This window comes from Muntiacus reevesi, chromosome 3 (assembly GCF_963930625.1).
Source record: "Muntiacus reevesi chromosome 3, mMunRee1.1, whole genome shotgun sequence".
Classification (NCBI taxonomy): Eukaryota; Metazoa; Chordata; class Mammalia; order Artiodactyla; family Cervidae; genus Muntiacus; species Muntiacus reevesi.
Window position 1 is genome coordinate 192,082,412 of NC_089251.1, and position 18,168 is coordinate 192,100,579.

Sequence of the window (18,168 nt, forward strand, 5' to 3'; positions counted from 1 at the left end):
CGAAGGATCTTCCCACACCAGGGATTGAACTCATGTCACTTGCGTCTCCTGCATTGGCAGATGAGTTCTTTAACAGTAGTGCCACCTGGGAAGCTCATCCATTTTAATAGGTGACAATCAAATTTGGAATAAAAATCTATTTTCTTTCTGCTTTTTAACTTTAGTTGTTAAGATTATATATTGACTTCTTTTATTATCACTCTAACTATCACATACCTCCTGAAATATGTTTTGTTTTGTGTTTTGAAAAACTAACAGATTGTATTTTCTGCACTATAAAACTATATTGCTTTAGTTTATTATGAAATTATAGCTACAGTATGATATAATTCACATATATATGTATGTATGTGTAGGGCTTCCCTCATAGTTCAGTTGGTAAAGAATCTGCCTGCAGTGCAGGAGGACCCTGGTTCAATTCCTGGGCCAGAAAGACCCACTGGAGTAGGGATAGGCTACCCACTCCACTATTCTTGAGCTTCCTTTGTGGCTCAGCTGGTAAAGAATCTGCCTTCAATGTGGGAGACTTGGGTTCAGTCCCTGGGTTGGGATGATGTCCTGGAGAGGGGAAAGGCTATCCACTCCAGTCTTCTGGCCTGGAGAATCCCATGACCTGTATAGTCCATGGGGTCGCAAAGAGTCTCACGTGACTGAGCAACTTTCACTTTCACTTTCATATGTATGTGTATAGATGTATATTTCTATATGCTTGAAACTAGTTTATATGGCATTGAGTGGCTGTTTATAAGGACAGACTCTTTGGACTGGCTGCAATGATATGAAACAGGTTAATAAATATTTTTACTGTACTCTGCCACTTAGTATGCTAAACTGTGTCCCTAATCATCTTCTGAGGGAAAACACACAGATTTCTTAGATAGATTTTTCTTGCAATAGAGACATCCAACAAGACAGCTCTGAAATGTGTGATTAACTTGAAATAATAGTGGCCCATAGGATTTCAGGCTTTTCTACTTCATAACATTTTGGGTCTGTTATTACCTTAGGTGAACCCAATTCCCCAGGAAAGAAGATGCTGAATTAATTCTGTGACTTATGTCATCAATATAGCTAGGATAGAAATAAAGCTATGTTTCTCTACGTTTATGAGATTCTAGGTAGCTATTATTTAAACTTATTTCAGGAAAACAGCTAAATTTTTTATACCCTTATAATGCCAGCAGACTCTTAGAAATAAATCTTCCCATGGAGACAAATGAGGCTAAACATGCGCATATACTTGCACACGGGTGCACACACACACACACACACACACACACACAAACACACATAAATTCAGTTACTGTGGGGAATTTAAGAGTACTGTTTTATTGGATTTTCCCTGATACAAGACGTAGCAAAATAAGAAGCTCCTTCAAAGTAAATGTTTTTTTCCCTTACTGTCTTCAAGCACACCATGCAGGGGATGAACACTGTTTGATTTATAAAAGTTTTCAGACAGGTTGCACATGCTGTCTTCCTCAGTCTTAGTCAGGATTGCATCATGTACTTTTTCAGAACATTTATATTTAAAAATAATCAAAGTCCTGTATTTTTTTAAAGTAAAATAGTAATGTAAATCTTTGTACCATAACCCAAAATACATGTAAAAGCCATTTCAATCTGGTTAATAATAACTTGATAGATAAATTTAACTGGACTGTATTTTTGGCTAAGTGAATAAATAACTTTTCCAAGCTATATCATTCCTCTAGGGTTCTGTAGATGCTTTCTAAGTGGATGCTATAATGTAATATTTTCTTAATTTACTTTGGAGTTAAGCAAGCAGTTACCTAATTTTTCCTTTGTCCTTACTTTCTTTGGAATTTAATGAAATTTATTCAATAAATAAATTTCTGTTAGTGTTACAAAACAGATGTGCCTATGAAATAAATGCAAAATAATTGAAAGAAAAGAATTAAATTTAAACATGGAAACATAAAAAGCTGTGTTACTTGACTGTCCTAATAGTATTGGAAGAAAAGATTTGAAATAATGAAAAATTAGAGAAGTAATAGAAAGAATGAATGATATATAATCAAGAGATTTCAATCCAGAACAACTTCCTAACCTGGCATTTCCCAATGAGAATTATATTGAAAACTAGTATATATGATATACTGTTTTGTAATTTATTAATGAAGGTTTCCCTAAGAGTTTTATGATGAAAGAAATTTGGGAAATTCTGAATGTTATATTTGTCTATTATGAGTCATAGTGCATCTAAAGTTTCTGAGAAATTTCAAATTACTTGGAAAAAGGTAGATACTTTTTGTTATGGTAAAATGCACATAGCATCAAATTTACCACTTTAAAATGTACAATTTAGTGTCATTAAGTTCATTCATGATGTGTTACAGTCATCAGCAGGGTCAAGTTCCCGGTAATAGCTTTGTAATTAACTTGACCATGAAGCAGTTTCCTACTGGAATAGCTTTTAATTTTGGTGTTTCCAAAGAATATATATGGAAATACTCATCTAATCTAGTTCTTTCATTTTAAAAGTTTAGAATGTGATCTTGAGAGATTAAGTGCCTTGCTCAAGATCACACATGTAGTTCGGAGATAGCCAGTAATTCATGCAGATTTAGTTTTCAAGAAGTGGGCCTTTTCTATTTCAAGATATTTCCCCCTTGTTTCCATCTATGTGACCTGTGTGGATCAGACAATCCAGCCTACAGATAATACATTAAGATATACCCTAGAAGAATTCAGGGTTAAAACAAATATCTCTAATCTTTAAAAAGGTACTTTACTTTTAAATGCTATGTTTTACTTGCTTTATAACTCTCTCACTGTGATTTACTTATGAGAGCTTTCATTGTTAAGAACTCTTTTTAATTCACAGAATTCTGTTCTCAGGTCTTTTTAAGATTGTGGCTGATACAACGCCATACCTCACTATGGAAGAGATTACAAAAGCCAACCATATTAGACCAAGTAGACTGAATCATCCTTGCTTCTATCATCAGAAGGATATAAAACTAGAGAATCTCATCATAAAGCAAGGTGAGCGAATCATGCTCAACTCAGTGGAAGAGATCAATGGAGAAATAATGGTAAACTGTTGTGTGCTAAGGAATCAGCAAAAGCACTCATTTACTTTGTCCTTGTCACAAGAAGGAGAGTTCTATGAGTGTGAAGATGAACATATTTATACCCTAAAGGAAATTATCCAATGGAAGATCCCCAAGAACAGAACACGAACTGTGATACTTACAGGTTTTTCAGCTAAGTGGGACTCAACAAATCCATTCCCTAGAGGCTTTTATGGCTCTGTGATTCTCAAGCCTGTTTATGAAATTCAAGGTGTGATGAAATGTAAGTATCTACTGAGAATGAAGTTTTATGAGTAAGTTTGTGGGGTTTGGGAAAGAGGAAGATTTTAGTCTAAAGAATGAAACTATGCTCCTACTTATCCGTTAAGCCCATTGAGAGTTAGATTCTCATCTGTAAATAAGCAAGCCATGTATTTGTTTCAAGAATCAAATTCAATAATGTATTTAAATGAATATTTTAAATTGTGTAGTGCTATCCAAATGTAAAATGCTGTAATTATCAGGTACAGACAGATTAAAATATTGATTTATTTTTTATCACTGTCAGTTAAACACGGTCATAAAAAGAGTTACATTTTAGAACACAGCATAATTGGTTAGAAATAAGCTTTCTCATATTGTTATTGTTGTTGTTGTTCAGTCGCTAAATTGTGTCTGACTCTTTGTGACCCCATGAACTGCAGCACACCAGGCTTCCCTGTCCCTCAATATCTTCCAGAGTTTGCCCAAATTCATGTCCATGGAGTCAGTGATGCCTTCCAACCATCTCATTCTCTGTTTCCCCCTTCTCCTCCTACCCTCAATCTTTCCCAGCATCAGGGTCTTTTCCAGTGAGGCGACACTTCACATCAGTGATTAAAGTATTGGAGCTTCAGCACCAGTCCTTCTAATGAATATTTAGGGTTGATTTCCTTTAAGATTGACTGCTTTGATCTCCTGGCTGTCCAAGGGACCCTCAAGAGTCTTCCCCAACACCATAGTTCAAAAGCACCTATTCTTTGGCACTCAGCTTTCTTTATGGTTCAACTCTCACACCCATACATGACTAATGGAAAAACCATAGTGTTGACTGTATGAACATTTGTTGGCAAAATGATGTCTCTGCTTTTTAATATGTTGTCTCGGTTTGTCATAGCTTTCCTTCCAAGGAGCAAGGATCTTTTACTTGCATGTCTTCAGTCCCTGTCCACAGTGATTTTGGAGCCCAAGAAAATAAAATCTGTCACTGTTTACACTTTTCCCAATCCATGTGCCATGAAGTGATGGGATTGGATGCCATGATCTTAGTTTTGTGAATGTTGAGTTTTAAGCCAGCTTTTTCACTTTCCCCTTTCACCTCATCAAGAGGCTCTTTAGTTCCTCTTCATTTTCTGCCTTTATAGTGGTATCCTATGGATATCTGAGGTTGTTGATATTTCTCCTGGAAATCTTGATTCCAGCTTGTGATTCATCCAGCTTGGCATGTTGCATTATGTACTCTGCATATAATTTTAAAAAACAGGGTGACAATATACAGCCTTGATGTACTCTTTTCCCAATTTTAAACCAGTCCATTGTTCCATGAGCAGTTCTAACTGTTGCTTCTTGTCTGCATGTAGGTTTCACAGGAGACAGGTAAGGTGGTCTGGTATCCTCATCTCTTTAAGAATTTTCCAGTTGTGATCCACACAGTCAAAGGCTTTACCATAGTCAATGAAGCAGAAGTAGATAATTTTTTGGAATTTCCTTGCTTTTTCTATGATCCAATGGATGTTGGCAATTTGGTTTCTGGTTCCTTTGCTTTTTCTAAATCCACCTTACACATCTGGAAGTTCTTAATTCACATACTGTTGAAGCCCAACTTGAAGGATTTTGAGCATTACCTTGCTAGCATGTGAAATAAGTGCAACTGTATGGTAGTTTGAACATTCTTTGGCATTGCCTTTCTTTGGGATTGAAATGAAAACTGGCCTCTTCTAGTTCTGTGGCCACTGCTGAGTCTTCCAAATTTGCTGGCATATTGAGTGCAACACTTTAGCAGCATCATCTTTTAGGATTTTACATAACTTTCTTGTATGGAGGTGTTCAAAAGTGATAAGGATGCAAAGTTATCTTAATGTGTCCCTTACTGTTATTTTGTGAGAGCCTTTTTTCTTTTTTTTAGCCATCCATTACTGGTCATAAATCTTCCTATCAGCTGAGAGTTCCTCTGACTTAAGGGAAAACAATGTGACAAATTAATTCATACAAAAGTGTGAGTTAAAAGTTATTGAAATATATTTGATAATGTTAGCTTTAGGTAGACAACATAGTGATTCAGTATTTTATAGATTATACCATCTTTAGAGTTATTAAAAAATTGAGGCTGTATTTCCCTGTGCCTTACAATATATCTTTGTTGCTTATCTACTTTATACGTAGTAGTTTGTATATCTTAATCCCTTATCCTATTCTGCCACTCCCCTTTCCCTCTCCCCATGTGAATGTGTTTCAATATGTAATCTTCATAAGATTTTTAAAATTGTATATTTTTAAACTTTTTATTTTATGTGTGTGTGTGTTCTCCAAACTCCTCTGCCTCCGGACTGCCACTTAACATTGAGCAGAGTTCCTTATGCTATACAGTAGGCCCTTGTTGGTTATCCATTTTAAAAATAGCAGTGTGTACATGTTTAGCCCAAACTCCCTGTCTATCCCTTACCCTGATCCTTTTCCCCTGGCAACTGTCGGTTCTCCTTCACTAATTCTGTGAGTCCGTTTTGTAAATAAGTTCATTTGTGTCATTTCTTTTTAGATACTGCATATAAGGGATGTCATAAACACTTCTCCTTCTCTGACTTACTTCACTCAATGTGACAGTCTCTAGGTCCATTCATGTTGCTGCAAATGGCATAATCTTCATGAGATTTTTGCATTTTAAAATAGAAATAGCTGAATAGAGCCTTGTAATCCTAAAGAAATTAACACCTTGACTTTTTAAGATTATGGCACATAAGCAGGGCAGGTATGGAGCAAAGAGTTCTGTATTTTCAGTCAGGAGTCCTAGATTCTAACTCTTGTTAATAACTGGTTAATATGACAAAAAATTAAAGTCACAATAAACTTTAGACATTACATTAGTGTTCTGGCAGCTTTCACAAATGTACAATCAAAATTGGTAACTGGATTTTCCTTAATTTTCATAAATAATGGATTGCATTTTCTCATTTTAAAATCGGTTTTTCTAAAACCATTAGCAGCTCCTATAATGCAGATGCAAACGAAGGTGAACCCAGAACCTAAATATATGAACAAGATAGCTACAATATTTAATGAATTTATGTTAGGTATCACAAAAGCCTTCACTGAGCAAATGACGTGTAAACTGAGATCTGAAGGCTGACTAGGAGATGGGCAGGTCGAGAAAGAGAGGACAACGTTGGAGGAAGCAGATGTAGCTTACAGGAAAGGAGATAAGCAAGAGATTGTGGTTCTAGTGCAGCTGACATGAGAAAAAAAGAGAAGGCGGGTTGAGACAGCCATCAAAGCGTGCAATGGAGGAGTAGAATCAGGCATGGTGGGTCTTGAAATATATGAGTTAAGTAAGGGATTAAATAGGGATTAAATTTGTCCAAAGGGCAAATTAAGAGAGATTTTCCAGCTGGATAAACAAGATAGAAGTGTAGTGAGGCCGCTTGTTCTATGGCAGAGTACTGGAAAGTTAATATAATGGTAACTTGAGAGGGACAGCTGTTCTTAATGGGTATTTCAGAAGTACATTCAGCCAGAGCTCAAGGTCTGTTGGGAGTGCAAAGAAGTCAACCTCATTGCCAAGCTTCTGGCTTGATTTGGTGGCTGAATAGTGGTGCTGTTTAGTAAATATTAACATTGACAAAGAGCAAGGGATATTGACTGAATTGTTTAGACGGACTTAAATATGATTTCATGCTAATAACTAAGGTCCCAGAAGAAATTGCCTTTGGGTGAAATAAAATCCTTCCCAAAAGGTTTTAATAAATTTCTATCCTTTAATAATATTAAAATTGGATTTTGATTTTAATTATTTTGGATCTTTGATTTTTAGGAATTATTTTAAGCGTTAGCTCTTATTGTACAGAAATTTCAGGATTCTGTATGAGACTGCTTTACTAACTGCTGCATATTTCCTGAAAATGGATGCTGGGTGTTCAACACAAAAAGTCCAATTTTAAAAATTGTTATTATAGGCATTTTTCTTCTAAAGATAAAATGTAGACTTTTAAATTTTATTTTCAATATACTTTTTAAAATTTTATTCGAGTACAGTCGATTTATAATGTTGTGTTAGTTTCAGGTATAAAGCAAAGTGAATCAGTTATACTTATACATACATCCACTCTCTTTGAGACCGTTTTCTATTGCAGAGGATTGAGCAGAGGTCCTTGTACTGCCCAGCAGGACCTGATTAGCTTTCTATTTTATATCTAGTTGGGTGTGTATGTCAATCTTGATCTTCCAATTTATCCCTCCTCCATCTTACCCCTTAGTAAGTTTGTTTTCTACATCTGTAATTATGTTTCTTTTTATACATAATTCTTTAGACTGCTTTTTAATCAACTGTGGTCTTGTGTTACATTATTCTTTTTTTATACTGAAGAGTTAAACTTGCCTTGAAGTCACGGGCACATGCTCTGCTAAGTTGTCTTTCAATGGCTTTGAGTGTCCGGCATAGTTCAAACTCCTCTTGTATCCCGCATTTCTGAAGTGACAAGAAAAAGAATAGATCTGAGTTAGGAACAGGGAACCTTAGAGAAACTTTAGAGCAAAAAGGGAGATGAAAAATATTGAGAACTATAGGAAGCTATGAAATTATTGTTTGTTGAAAAGAGAACATAGCAAGTAAATAGAGAAAAGAAGAAATGTAAGATATTCTACTCCTAGTGCTAGTTTTTAACATTATTAAAGAGAAAATTTAGACTTCACTAAAAAAAGAAGTAGCTGAAAGTGTTTAAATGAAATATTTGTTTCTGGAAATTCTTGGTTGTATTTCCATCATAGGCCAAACCTCTCTAACTCTTACCATACATTTAATGATTTTTTAAAAAGCTATATCTCTTTGGGAAAGAGGTATAAATAACCACCAAAGACCTCTAACCACAGGTTTCTAACCACATAGCAAAATCAGTTTGTGCCTTTAACGGGAAGATAAAATTCATACTAGTATAACAGATGGAATGAATAATATTTGCAAGTGAAAAATGGAGGCAGCCACTTAAAATTGCTTCAAAAAACTAGAAATCTTTTTAATGAAGTTATGTTTTGATGTATCGATTGATAGTTGTTTCTTTACTAATGGAGATTTTACAAGTTGGAAAGTTGCATTTTGCTTTAGGAGAAAAGCAGTGCCTTTCAAAATTTGGGGAAAGGTTTCCACTCAAATATATGATATATTAGTTCATTTATGAATAGAGGGCTGAAATCATACAAACAAAATGGTGTTATCAGAAAGGCAGTATCTGAATATTGGAAATAGGTGACAGATGAAGAAAAAATTGCATCAATCTTTTAGTATTCTGAGACTCTTTCTCTCATTAGTTTAAAAAAAATTCCATTTTTATCAAAGTCAGAAATATTAAATAGTGGTAAAAAAGACAAAGTTATCAGAAAACCCATGTTCTTGATCATTCCCAAAATTCCCCTACATTCTGCTACTCTGAAGTAACTCCTTTAAATATCTTGCTCCTGCTTTCTTGTATTGCCATTCACATTTCCAAATAATATATGATATTGCTATTTTTCATGTGATCAATTTTAGACATAAACTTCTGACATTCACTTGTGATGTGAAGATTTAATGGTCTTATACTCCTATTTTCTCTTCTCTTTCTCCTTTCTTTCATTTTATGATAAGTCATGGTTAAGTAGTTTCATTTCTGTGACAATTCATCACTGAATCAGGTGGTAGATAACGATCATAATTTCACTTCTGTATAACTTTACTTTTCTGTAATAATGACCTTATTATTTCATTGCTTAGTTTTCTTCAGTCCTCTCCTAAGACTTGTATGTTCCAACATCTTTGTTAAAAAAAACAGAAACAAAAACTATTCTCTACAATATTCCATAGCCCAAATCATCAAGAGATCTACATCTTCTTTTATTTTTTATCCTGAAATATTCCTCCTGGAACTCTCTGATCTCATGCTCCAATCTGTATGTGGGGATCTATAGAACTAATGCATAGATGGTTGGCTTAGGTTCAGTTCAGTTCAGTTCAGTCACTCAGTCGTATCCGACTCTTTGAGACCCCATGAACCGTAGCACGCCAGGCCTCCCTGTCCATCACCAACCCCCCAGAGTCCACCTAAACCCATGTCCATTGAGTCGGTGATGCCATCCAACCATCTCATCCTCTGTCGTCCCGTTCTCCTCCTACCCACAATCTTTCCCAGCATCAAGGTCTTTTCAAATGAGTCAGCACTTCGCATCATGTGGCCAAAGTATTGGAGTTTCAGCTTCAGCATCAGTCCTTCCAATGAACACCCAGGGCTGATCTCCTTTAGGATTAATTGGTTGAATCTCCTTGCAGTCCAAGGGACTCTCAAGAGTCTTCTCCAACACCACAGTTCAAAAGCATCAATTCATCGGTGCTCAGCTTTCTTCACAGGCCAACTCTCACATTCATACATGACCATTGGAAAAACCATAGCCTTGGCTAGACGAACTTTTGTTGACAAAGTAATCTCTCTGCTTTTTACTATGCTATCTAGGTTGGTCATAACTTTCCTTCCAAGGAATAAGCGTCTTTTAATTTCATGGCTTCAATCACCATCTGCAGTGATTTTCGAGCCCCCCAAAATAAGGTCAGCCACTGTTTCCACTGTTTCCCCATCTATTTCCCACGAAGTGTTGGAACCGAATGCCATGATCTTAGTTTTCTGAATGTTGAGCTTTAAGCCAACTTTTTCACTCTCCTCTTTCACTTTCATCAAGAGGCTCTTTAGTTCTTCTTCACTTTCTGCCATAAGGTTGGTGTCATCTGCATATCTGAGGTTATTAATATTTCTCCCTGCAATCTTGATTCCAGCTTGTGCTTCCCGCAGCCCAGCGTTTCTCATGATGCAGTCTGTATGTAAGTTAAATACGCAGGGTGACTATATACAGCCTTAACGTACTCCTTTTCCTATTTGGAACCAGTCTGTTGTTCCATGTCCAATTCTAACTCTTGCTTCCTGACCTACATACAGATTTCTCAAGAGGCAGGTCAGGTGGTCTGGTATTCCCATCTCTTTCAGGATTTTCCACAGTTTGTTGTGATCCACACAGTCAAAGGCTTTGACATAATCAATAAAGCAGAAATAGATGTTTTTCTGGAATTCTCTTGCTTTTTTGATGATCCAGCAGATGTTGGCAATTTGATCTCTGGTTCCTCTGCCTTTTCTAAAACCAACTTGAACACCTGGAAGTTCTCAGTTCACGTATTGCTGAAGCCTGGCTTGGAGAATATTAAGCATTACTTTACTAGTGTGTGAGATGAGTTCAATTGTGCAGTAGTTTGAGCATTCTTTGGCATTGCTTCTCTTTGGGGTTGGAATGAAACTGATCTTTTCCAGTCCTGTGGCCTCTGCTGAGTTTTCCAAATTTGCTAGCATATTGTATGTAGCACTGGTGACAGCAAACACCCTCTTCCAACAACACAAGAGAAGACTCAACACATGGACATTACCAGATGGTCGACACCGAAATCAGACTGATTATATTCTTTGCAGCCAAAGATGGAGAAGCTCTATACAGTCAGCAAAAACAAGACTGGGAGTTGACTGTGGCTTGGATCATGAACTCCTTATTGCCAAATTCAGACTAAAATTGGAGAAAGTGGATAAAGCCACTAGACCATTTGAGTATGACCTAAATCAAATCCCTTATGACTATACAGTGGAAGTGAAAAATAGATTTAAGGGACTAGATCTGATAGACAGACTGCCTGATGACCTATGAATGGAGGTTCGTGACATTGTACAGGAGACTGGAATCAAGACCATCCCCAAGAAAAAAAAATTGCAAAAAAGCAAAATGGCTGTTTGAGGAGGCCTTACAAATAGCTGTGAAAAGAGGGGAAGTGAAAAGCAAAGAAGAAAAGGAAAGATATACCCATTTGAAAGCAGAGTTCCAAAGAATAGCAAGGAAAGATAAGAAAGCCTTCCTCAGCTGTGGTACATGTACACCATGGAATATTACTCAGCTGTTAAAAAGAATTCATTTGAATCAGTTCTAATGAGATGGGTGAAACTGGAGCCCATTATACAGAGTGAAGTAAGCCAGAAAGATAAAGACCATTACAGCATACTGACACATATATATGGAATTTAGAAAGATGGTAATGATAACCCTATATGCAAAACAGAAAAAGAGACACAGATGTACAGAACAGACTTTTAGACTCTGTGGGAGAAGGCAAGAGTGGGATGTTTTGAGAGAATAACATCGAAACATGTATATTATCTATAGTGAAACAGATCACCAGTCCAGGTTGAATGCATGAGGCAAGTGCTTGGGCCTGGTGCACTGGGAAGACCCAGAGGAATCAGGTGGAGAGGGAGGTGGGAGGGGGGATCGGGATGGGGAATACATGTAACTCCATGGCTGATTCATGCCAATGTATGACAAAACCCACTGCAATATTGTAAAGTAATTAGCCTCCAACTAATAAAAATAAATGAAAAAAAAAAAAAGAAAAAAAAAAGAAAGCCTTCCTCAGCGATCAATGCAAAGAAATAGAGGAAAACAATAGAATGGGAAAGACTAGATATCTCTTAAAGAAAGTCAGAGATACCAAGGGAACATTTCATGCAAAGATGGGCACAATAAAGGACAGAAATGGCAGGGAACTAACAGAAGCAGAAGATATTAAGAAGAGGTGGCAAGAATACACAGAAGAACTGTACAAAAAAGATCTTCATGACCCAGATAATCATGATGGCGTGATTACTCACCTAGAGCCAGACATCCTGGAATGTGAAGTCAAATGGGCCTTAGGAAGCATCACTATGAACAAAGCTAGTGGAGGTGATGGAATACAAATTGAACTATTTCAAATCCTGAAAGATGACGCTGGCTTAAGGTTGGGATGCTATAATTAAAAAATACTGTAAACTGTATGACTTATAAGCAACAGGAATTTGTTTCTTACAGTTCTGGAGGCTGGAATTCTGAGATTAGGTTGCCAGCACAGTTGAATTCTGTTGAGGAAACTCTTGCAGGTTGCAGATTGACAGTATCCTCGCATAGACCAGAGTGGGAAAGGAAACTCTCCGGTGACATTTCTTTTATTTTCTTTCTGTCTGCACTAGGTGGCATGGGGAACTTCCCCCACCAGGGATCAAATCCATGCCCCTTACAGGGGAAGCGCAGAGTCTTAACCAGTGGGCCCCTGTGGAAGCTCCCTCTGGTGATTTTTGCAGCTTCGGTTGCTTCGTTATGTCTCTTTGCCACCCCATGGACTGCAGCCTGCCAGACTCCTCTGTCCACGGTATTTTCTAGGCAAGGATATTGGAGTGGGTTGCCATTTCCTCCTCCAGGGGATCTTCCCTACCCAGGGATTGAACCTAGATCTCCTGCATCTCCTGTATTGATGGTGGGTTCTTTATCACTGCACCACCTAGGAAACTCCTCTGGTGACTTTTATAAGGGCTCTAATCTCATTTATGAGGGCTCCATGATTTTATCTTTACTTATGACTGTTTAATTCTAATCACCTCCCAAAGGTGCCACCTTCTGTATCCCTACATTGGGAGTCGGTTTCGACATATGAATACTGGAGGACACAAACATTTAGTCCATAACAGTGTTGTATTGGAACTTCGATTTAACATGATCCTGGTGGTTATCTTCGAATTGTTTCTGTGTTTACCAGCAATTTCTTTTTTTTTTTATTTGTTTATTTTTTTTTATTAGTTGGAGGCTAATTATTTCACAACATTTCAGTGGGTTTTGTCATACATTGACATGAATCAGCCATGGAGTTACATATATTCCCCGTACCGATCCCCCCTCCCACCTCTTTCTCCACCCGATTCCTATGGGTCTTCCTAGTGCACCAGGTCCGAGCACTTGTCTCATGCATCCCACCTGGGCTGGTGATCTGTTTCACCATAGATAATATACATGTAACAGCAATTTCTTAACTCAAAGAGCATTCTTTTCTGGTTTCCTTTAGTTTTGTGGAGCCCATACCCTATTTGTTTCCTAAGGAAGGTGCAGAGGATATTAATTAGTTGATTACAAGACCTGTTTGTTTGAAAAGATCTTTATTTTACACTCAAATAAGATGGATAGTTTGATTATTTCTAGAATTCCCAGCTGAAAACGACTTCTCAGAATTTTAAAAGCTTTGCTCCCTTATCATCTACCTTCCAGTTTTGCCTTTGAGAGATTATCCATAGTATTCAGAAACAGCACAGTAATGGGCTTTGTGGTAGATCTATTCTTTCACTGTGAGGGAAGTTTTCAAGTTGGAATTTCAGGTGCTTCATTTCTAGGATAAATTCTCTGGTAATTGCCTTTCAACTATTTTTTCTCTTTTTTCATTCTGTAACTTTTAATCTCATGTTGAAGCTCTCATACCAATGTAGAACTCTTTTCTTTATGTTTTTTGTCTTTGGTTTACCTTCAGGGAAAATTTCTTAACTACATTTCCAACTGTTCTAATGAATTTTTAATCTCAGCTATCATATTTTTAATTTCTAAGAGTTATTTCTTACTTCATTTTTTAACTGTTACCATATTCTTGTACTAAGGATGCAATATCTTCTCTCACTGAGAATATACTATTTCTTAAAGTTTTCTGCCATGACCATCCCCATGGAAAAGAAATGCAAAAAAAAAGCAAAATGGCTGTGAGGCCTTACAAATAGCTGTGAAAAGAAGAGAAGTGAAAAGCAAAGGAGAAAAGGAAAGATATTCCCATTTGAATGCAGATTTCCAAAGAATAGCAAGGAGAGATAAGAAAGCCTTCCTTAGCGACCAATGCAAAGAAATAGAGGAAAACAACAGATTGGGAAAGACTAGAGATCTCTTAAAGAAAATTAGAGATACCAAGGGAACATTTAATGCAAAGATGGGCTCATTAAAGGACAGAAATGGTAGGGACCTAACAGAAGCAGGAAACTTCCCTGGTGGCTCAGATGGTAAAGCGTGTGCCTGCAGTGTGGGAGACCTCGGTTCAATCCCTGGGTCAGGAAGATCCCCTGGAGAAGGAATGGCAACCCACTTCAGTACTTTTGCCTGGAAAATCCCATGGAGGGAGGAGCCTGGGTAGGCTACAGTCCATGGGGTCGCAAAGAGTTAGACATGACTGAACAACTTCACTTCACTAACAGAAGCAGAAGATATTAAGAAGAGGTAGCAAGAATACACAGAAGAACTGTACAAAAAAGATCTTCACAACCCAGATAATCACAATGGTGTGACCACTCACCTAGAGCCAGACATCCTGGAACATGAAGTCAAGTGGGCCTTAGAAAGCATCACCACGAACAAAGCTAGTGGAGGTGATGGAATTCCAGCTGAGCTATTTCAAATCCTAAAAGATGATGCTGTGAAGGTGCTGCACTCAATATGCCAGCAAATTTGGAAAACTCAGCAGTGGCCACAGGACTGGAAAAAGTCAGTTTTCATTCCAATCCCAAAGAAAGGCAATGCCAAAGAATGCTCAAACTACTGCACAATTGCACTCATCTCACACGCTAGTAAAGTAATGCTCAAAATTCTCCAAGCCAGGCTTCAGCAGTACGTGAACTTTGAACTTCCAGATGTTCAAGCTGGTTTTAGAAAAGGCAGAGGAACCAGAGATCAAATTGCCAACATCTGCTGGATCATCGAAAAAGCAAGAGAGTTCCAGAAAAACATCTATTTTTGCTTTGTTGACTATGCCAAAGCCTTTGACTATGAGGATCACAATAAAGTGTAGAAAATTCTTAAAGAGATGAGAATATCAGACCACCTGATCTGCCTCTTAAGAAATCTGTATGCAGGTCAAGAAGCAACAGTTAGAACTGGACATGGAACAACAAACTGGTTCCAAGTAAGAAAAGGAGTATGTCAAGGCTGTATATTGTCACCCTACTTATTTAACTTATATGCAGAGTACAGCATGAGAAACGCTGGGCAGAGGAAGCACAAGGTGGAATCAAGATGGCCGGGAGAAATATCAATAACCTCAGATATTGACACCACTTTTATGGTGGAAAGAGAAGAAGAACTAAAGAGCCTCTTGATGAAAGTGAGAGAGGAGAGTGAAAAAGTTGGCTTAAAGCTCAACTTTCAGAAAACTAAGATCATGGCATTTGGTTCCATCACTTCGTGGGAAATAGATGGGGAAACAGTGGAAACAGAGGCTGACTTTAATTTCTTGGGCTCGAAAATCACTGTAGATGGTGATTGAAGCCATGAAATTAAAAGACGCTTACTCCTTGGAAGGAAAGTTATGACCAACCTAGATAGCAGAGACATTACTTTGTCAACAAAGGTCCATCTAGTCAAGGCTATGGTTTTTCCAGTGGTCATGTATGGATGTGAGAGTTGGCCTGTGAAGAAAGCTGAACACTGAAGAATTGATGCTTTTGAACTGTGGTGTTGGAGGAGACTCCTGAGAGTCCCTTGGACTGCAAGGAGATCCAACCAATTAATCCTAAAGGAGATCAGTCCTGGGTGTTCATTGGAGGACTGATTTTGAAGCTGAAACTCCAGTACTTTGGCCACCTGATGTGAAGAGCTGACTCATGTGGGCAGGAGGAGAAGGGGATGACAGAGGGTGAGATGGCTGGACGGCATCACCGACTCGATGGACATGAGTTTGAGTAAACTCTGGGAGTTGGTGATGGACAGGGAGTCCTGATGTGCTGGTTCATGGGGTCGCAAAGAGTCAGACAGGACTGAGTGACTGAACTGAACTGAAAGTTTTCTGATTTTCCTTGCATTTTACCTGCCTCTTCCAGTGTTTTTATAGTTTTAGTCTGTCATTCTTGTTAAATGCTTTTCTGAAATGCTTAGTCATTATTTGCCATTTGTTCCTATTTTCATGTGAGACAAATTTTTAATTTACAGGTGAGGTACTGTTTATATACAAGCTCTTTGCTTTGAATTTAAGGTTACAATTTTTTGGCTTTTTCATTGGAGAATTCCCTAAATTCAGATCTGTGAGTCTTTCCTCCAGGACTTGATCAGTTTCATCTGAAAGCAATGTTCTTGATACTGTGTGGGGGTTATAAAACTATTGTAACTGAGTGGGGAAGTTTCTGAGGGTTTCACTGTTCCCTCATATATTTGACTTCCCTTTTTTGCTTTCAGTTTCACACTTCTCTGCTCACCTATGCTCACTTTCCAGGTTCTGGGACCCTGTATTGTTTCCTGCAGTGAGAGAGGTTGGAGGGGTTGTCAGCTATCTTTCCCAAATTAGAACTGAAAATCTGGATTTAATCATGCTTCAAATTTTCACATAATCCCCTTGTTTTGTCCTCTACCTTCTCCACCTTCAGAGGGGCCTTATGCCATCAGCTCAAAAGCCTTTTGATTGTCATCTGGGACACAAAAGGCTGGCTTTTCATTGGAGTCTACTCCTTATGTACATCAATTCAGTTCAGTCACTCAGTGTCCGACTCTGCGACCCCATGGACTGAGGCGCTGCCAGGCCTCCCTGTCCATCACCAGCTCCTGTAATTTACTCAAACTCATTGAGTCCATTGAGTCAGTGATGCTATCCAACCATCTAATCCTCTGCTGTCCCCTTCTTCTCCCACCCTTAATCTTAATCCCATCATCAGTGCCTTTTCAAATGAGTTAGTTCTTCCCATCAGGTGGCCAAAGTATTGGAGTTTTGGCTTCAGCATCCATCCTTCCAATGAATATTCAGAACTGATTTCTGTTAGGATGGACTGGTTTGATCTCCTTGCAGACCAAGGGACTCTCAAGAGTCTTCTCCAACACCACAGTTCAAAAGCATCGATTCTTCAGCGCTCAGTTTTCTTTATAGTCCAGTTCTCACATCCATTCATGACTACTGGAAAAACCTTAGGTTCATAGGCTTTCCTTTTTCTGTTCTACGAAATCACTGACCATTATTCCATCTGAGTTCAATCTTTGTCTAGTTCAAGGATTGCAGACATCTTTTAGATTCATTGAAACTTGTCTTTTTTTGTTCTTTTCCTCCTTTTTACCCTGTGATGCATCGGTGGGAAGAAAGGGTTGAAAAGCAATGTATTTTACCCATAAGCCTCACTACTTACTTAAATTGGTCCTAGCCCAGAGTTTTTCCTGGACCTAATATTACTCTGAAAGGGTTGGTTGCTAATATTGCTAAATGCTAAGTGTAATTTATAAACTTAATGTTTTTTTTTTTTTTTTAAACTTAATGTTTTTAACACAACATAATTTTTAGTAATTTTTGAAACTTTCTTGTCAATTTCTTATGTATTTATTTTTCAGTGCTGGAGATAAAGTTATTTCATTGCTATGTCGTGTCCAACTTTTTTCAACCCCATGGACTGTAGCTCGCCAGGCTCCTCTGTCCATGAGATTTACCAGGCAAGAGTACTGGAGTGGGTTGCCATTTCCTCCTTCAGTGGTTCTTCCCAACCCAGGGATCGAACCCCCATCTCCAGCATCTCCTGCATTGGCAGGCGGATTCTTTACCATTGAGCTACCAGGAAAGCCCTGATAAAGTAAATGTTTATTATTCAATAAATTAAATACTTTATTGAATGAATGAATGAAGCAACTAAAATAATTGTTTCTGTCTATGTATATTGTACAGTAAAAAGATCCTGCTTAGGTAGAAGAGAATTTTCTCACCTACCATATCCAGATTTGATTTGTTGCAATGACATATTTATGAACTTAATAGCTAAGGAGAATGAGTATTCACTTCATGGCACCAAAGTTAGTGTCAGTTATATATCAGTTATATAACTATAAATGATACTGACTTTGGTGCCATGAAGTGAATATTCATTCTCCTTTTATAGACACATAACAGGCTTCCCAGGTGGCTCAGCAGTAAAGAATCTGCCTGCACTACAGTAGCTTCAAGAAGCATGGGTTCAATCCCTGGGTGAGGGAGATCCCCTGGAGGAGGGCATGGCCACCCACTCCAGTATTCTTGCCTGGGAAATCCCAT

The 18,168-nt window shown here is 37.8% G+C and overlaps 1 protein-coding gene across 1 annotated transcript in view; it reads left to right on the forward strand.

Annotated features, from left to right (window-relative positions):
• Positions 1–18,168, forward strand: part of THEMIS (thymocyte selection associated) — a 191,381-nt gene that overhangs the window by 62,093 nt on the left and 111,120 nt on the right. The window contains exon 3 of the mRNA XM_065928969.1: positions 2,863–3,321. Within this exon, the coding sequence (XP_065785041.1) occupies positions 2,863–3,321 (459 nt within the window). The remainder of the gene's footprint in view (positions 1–2,862; positions 3,322–18,168) is intronic.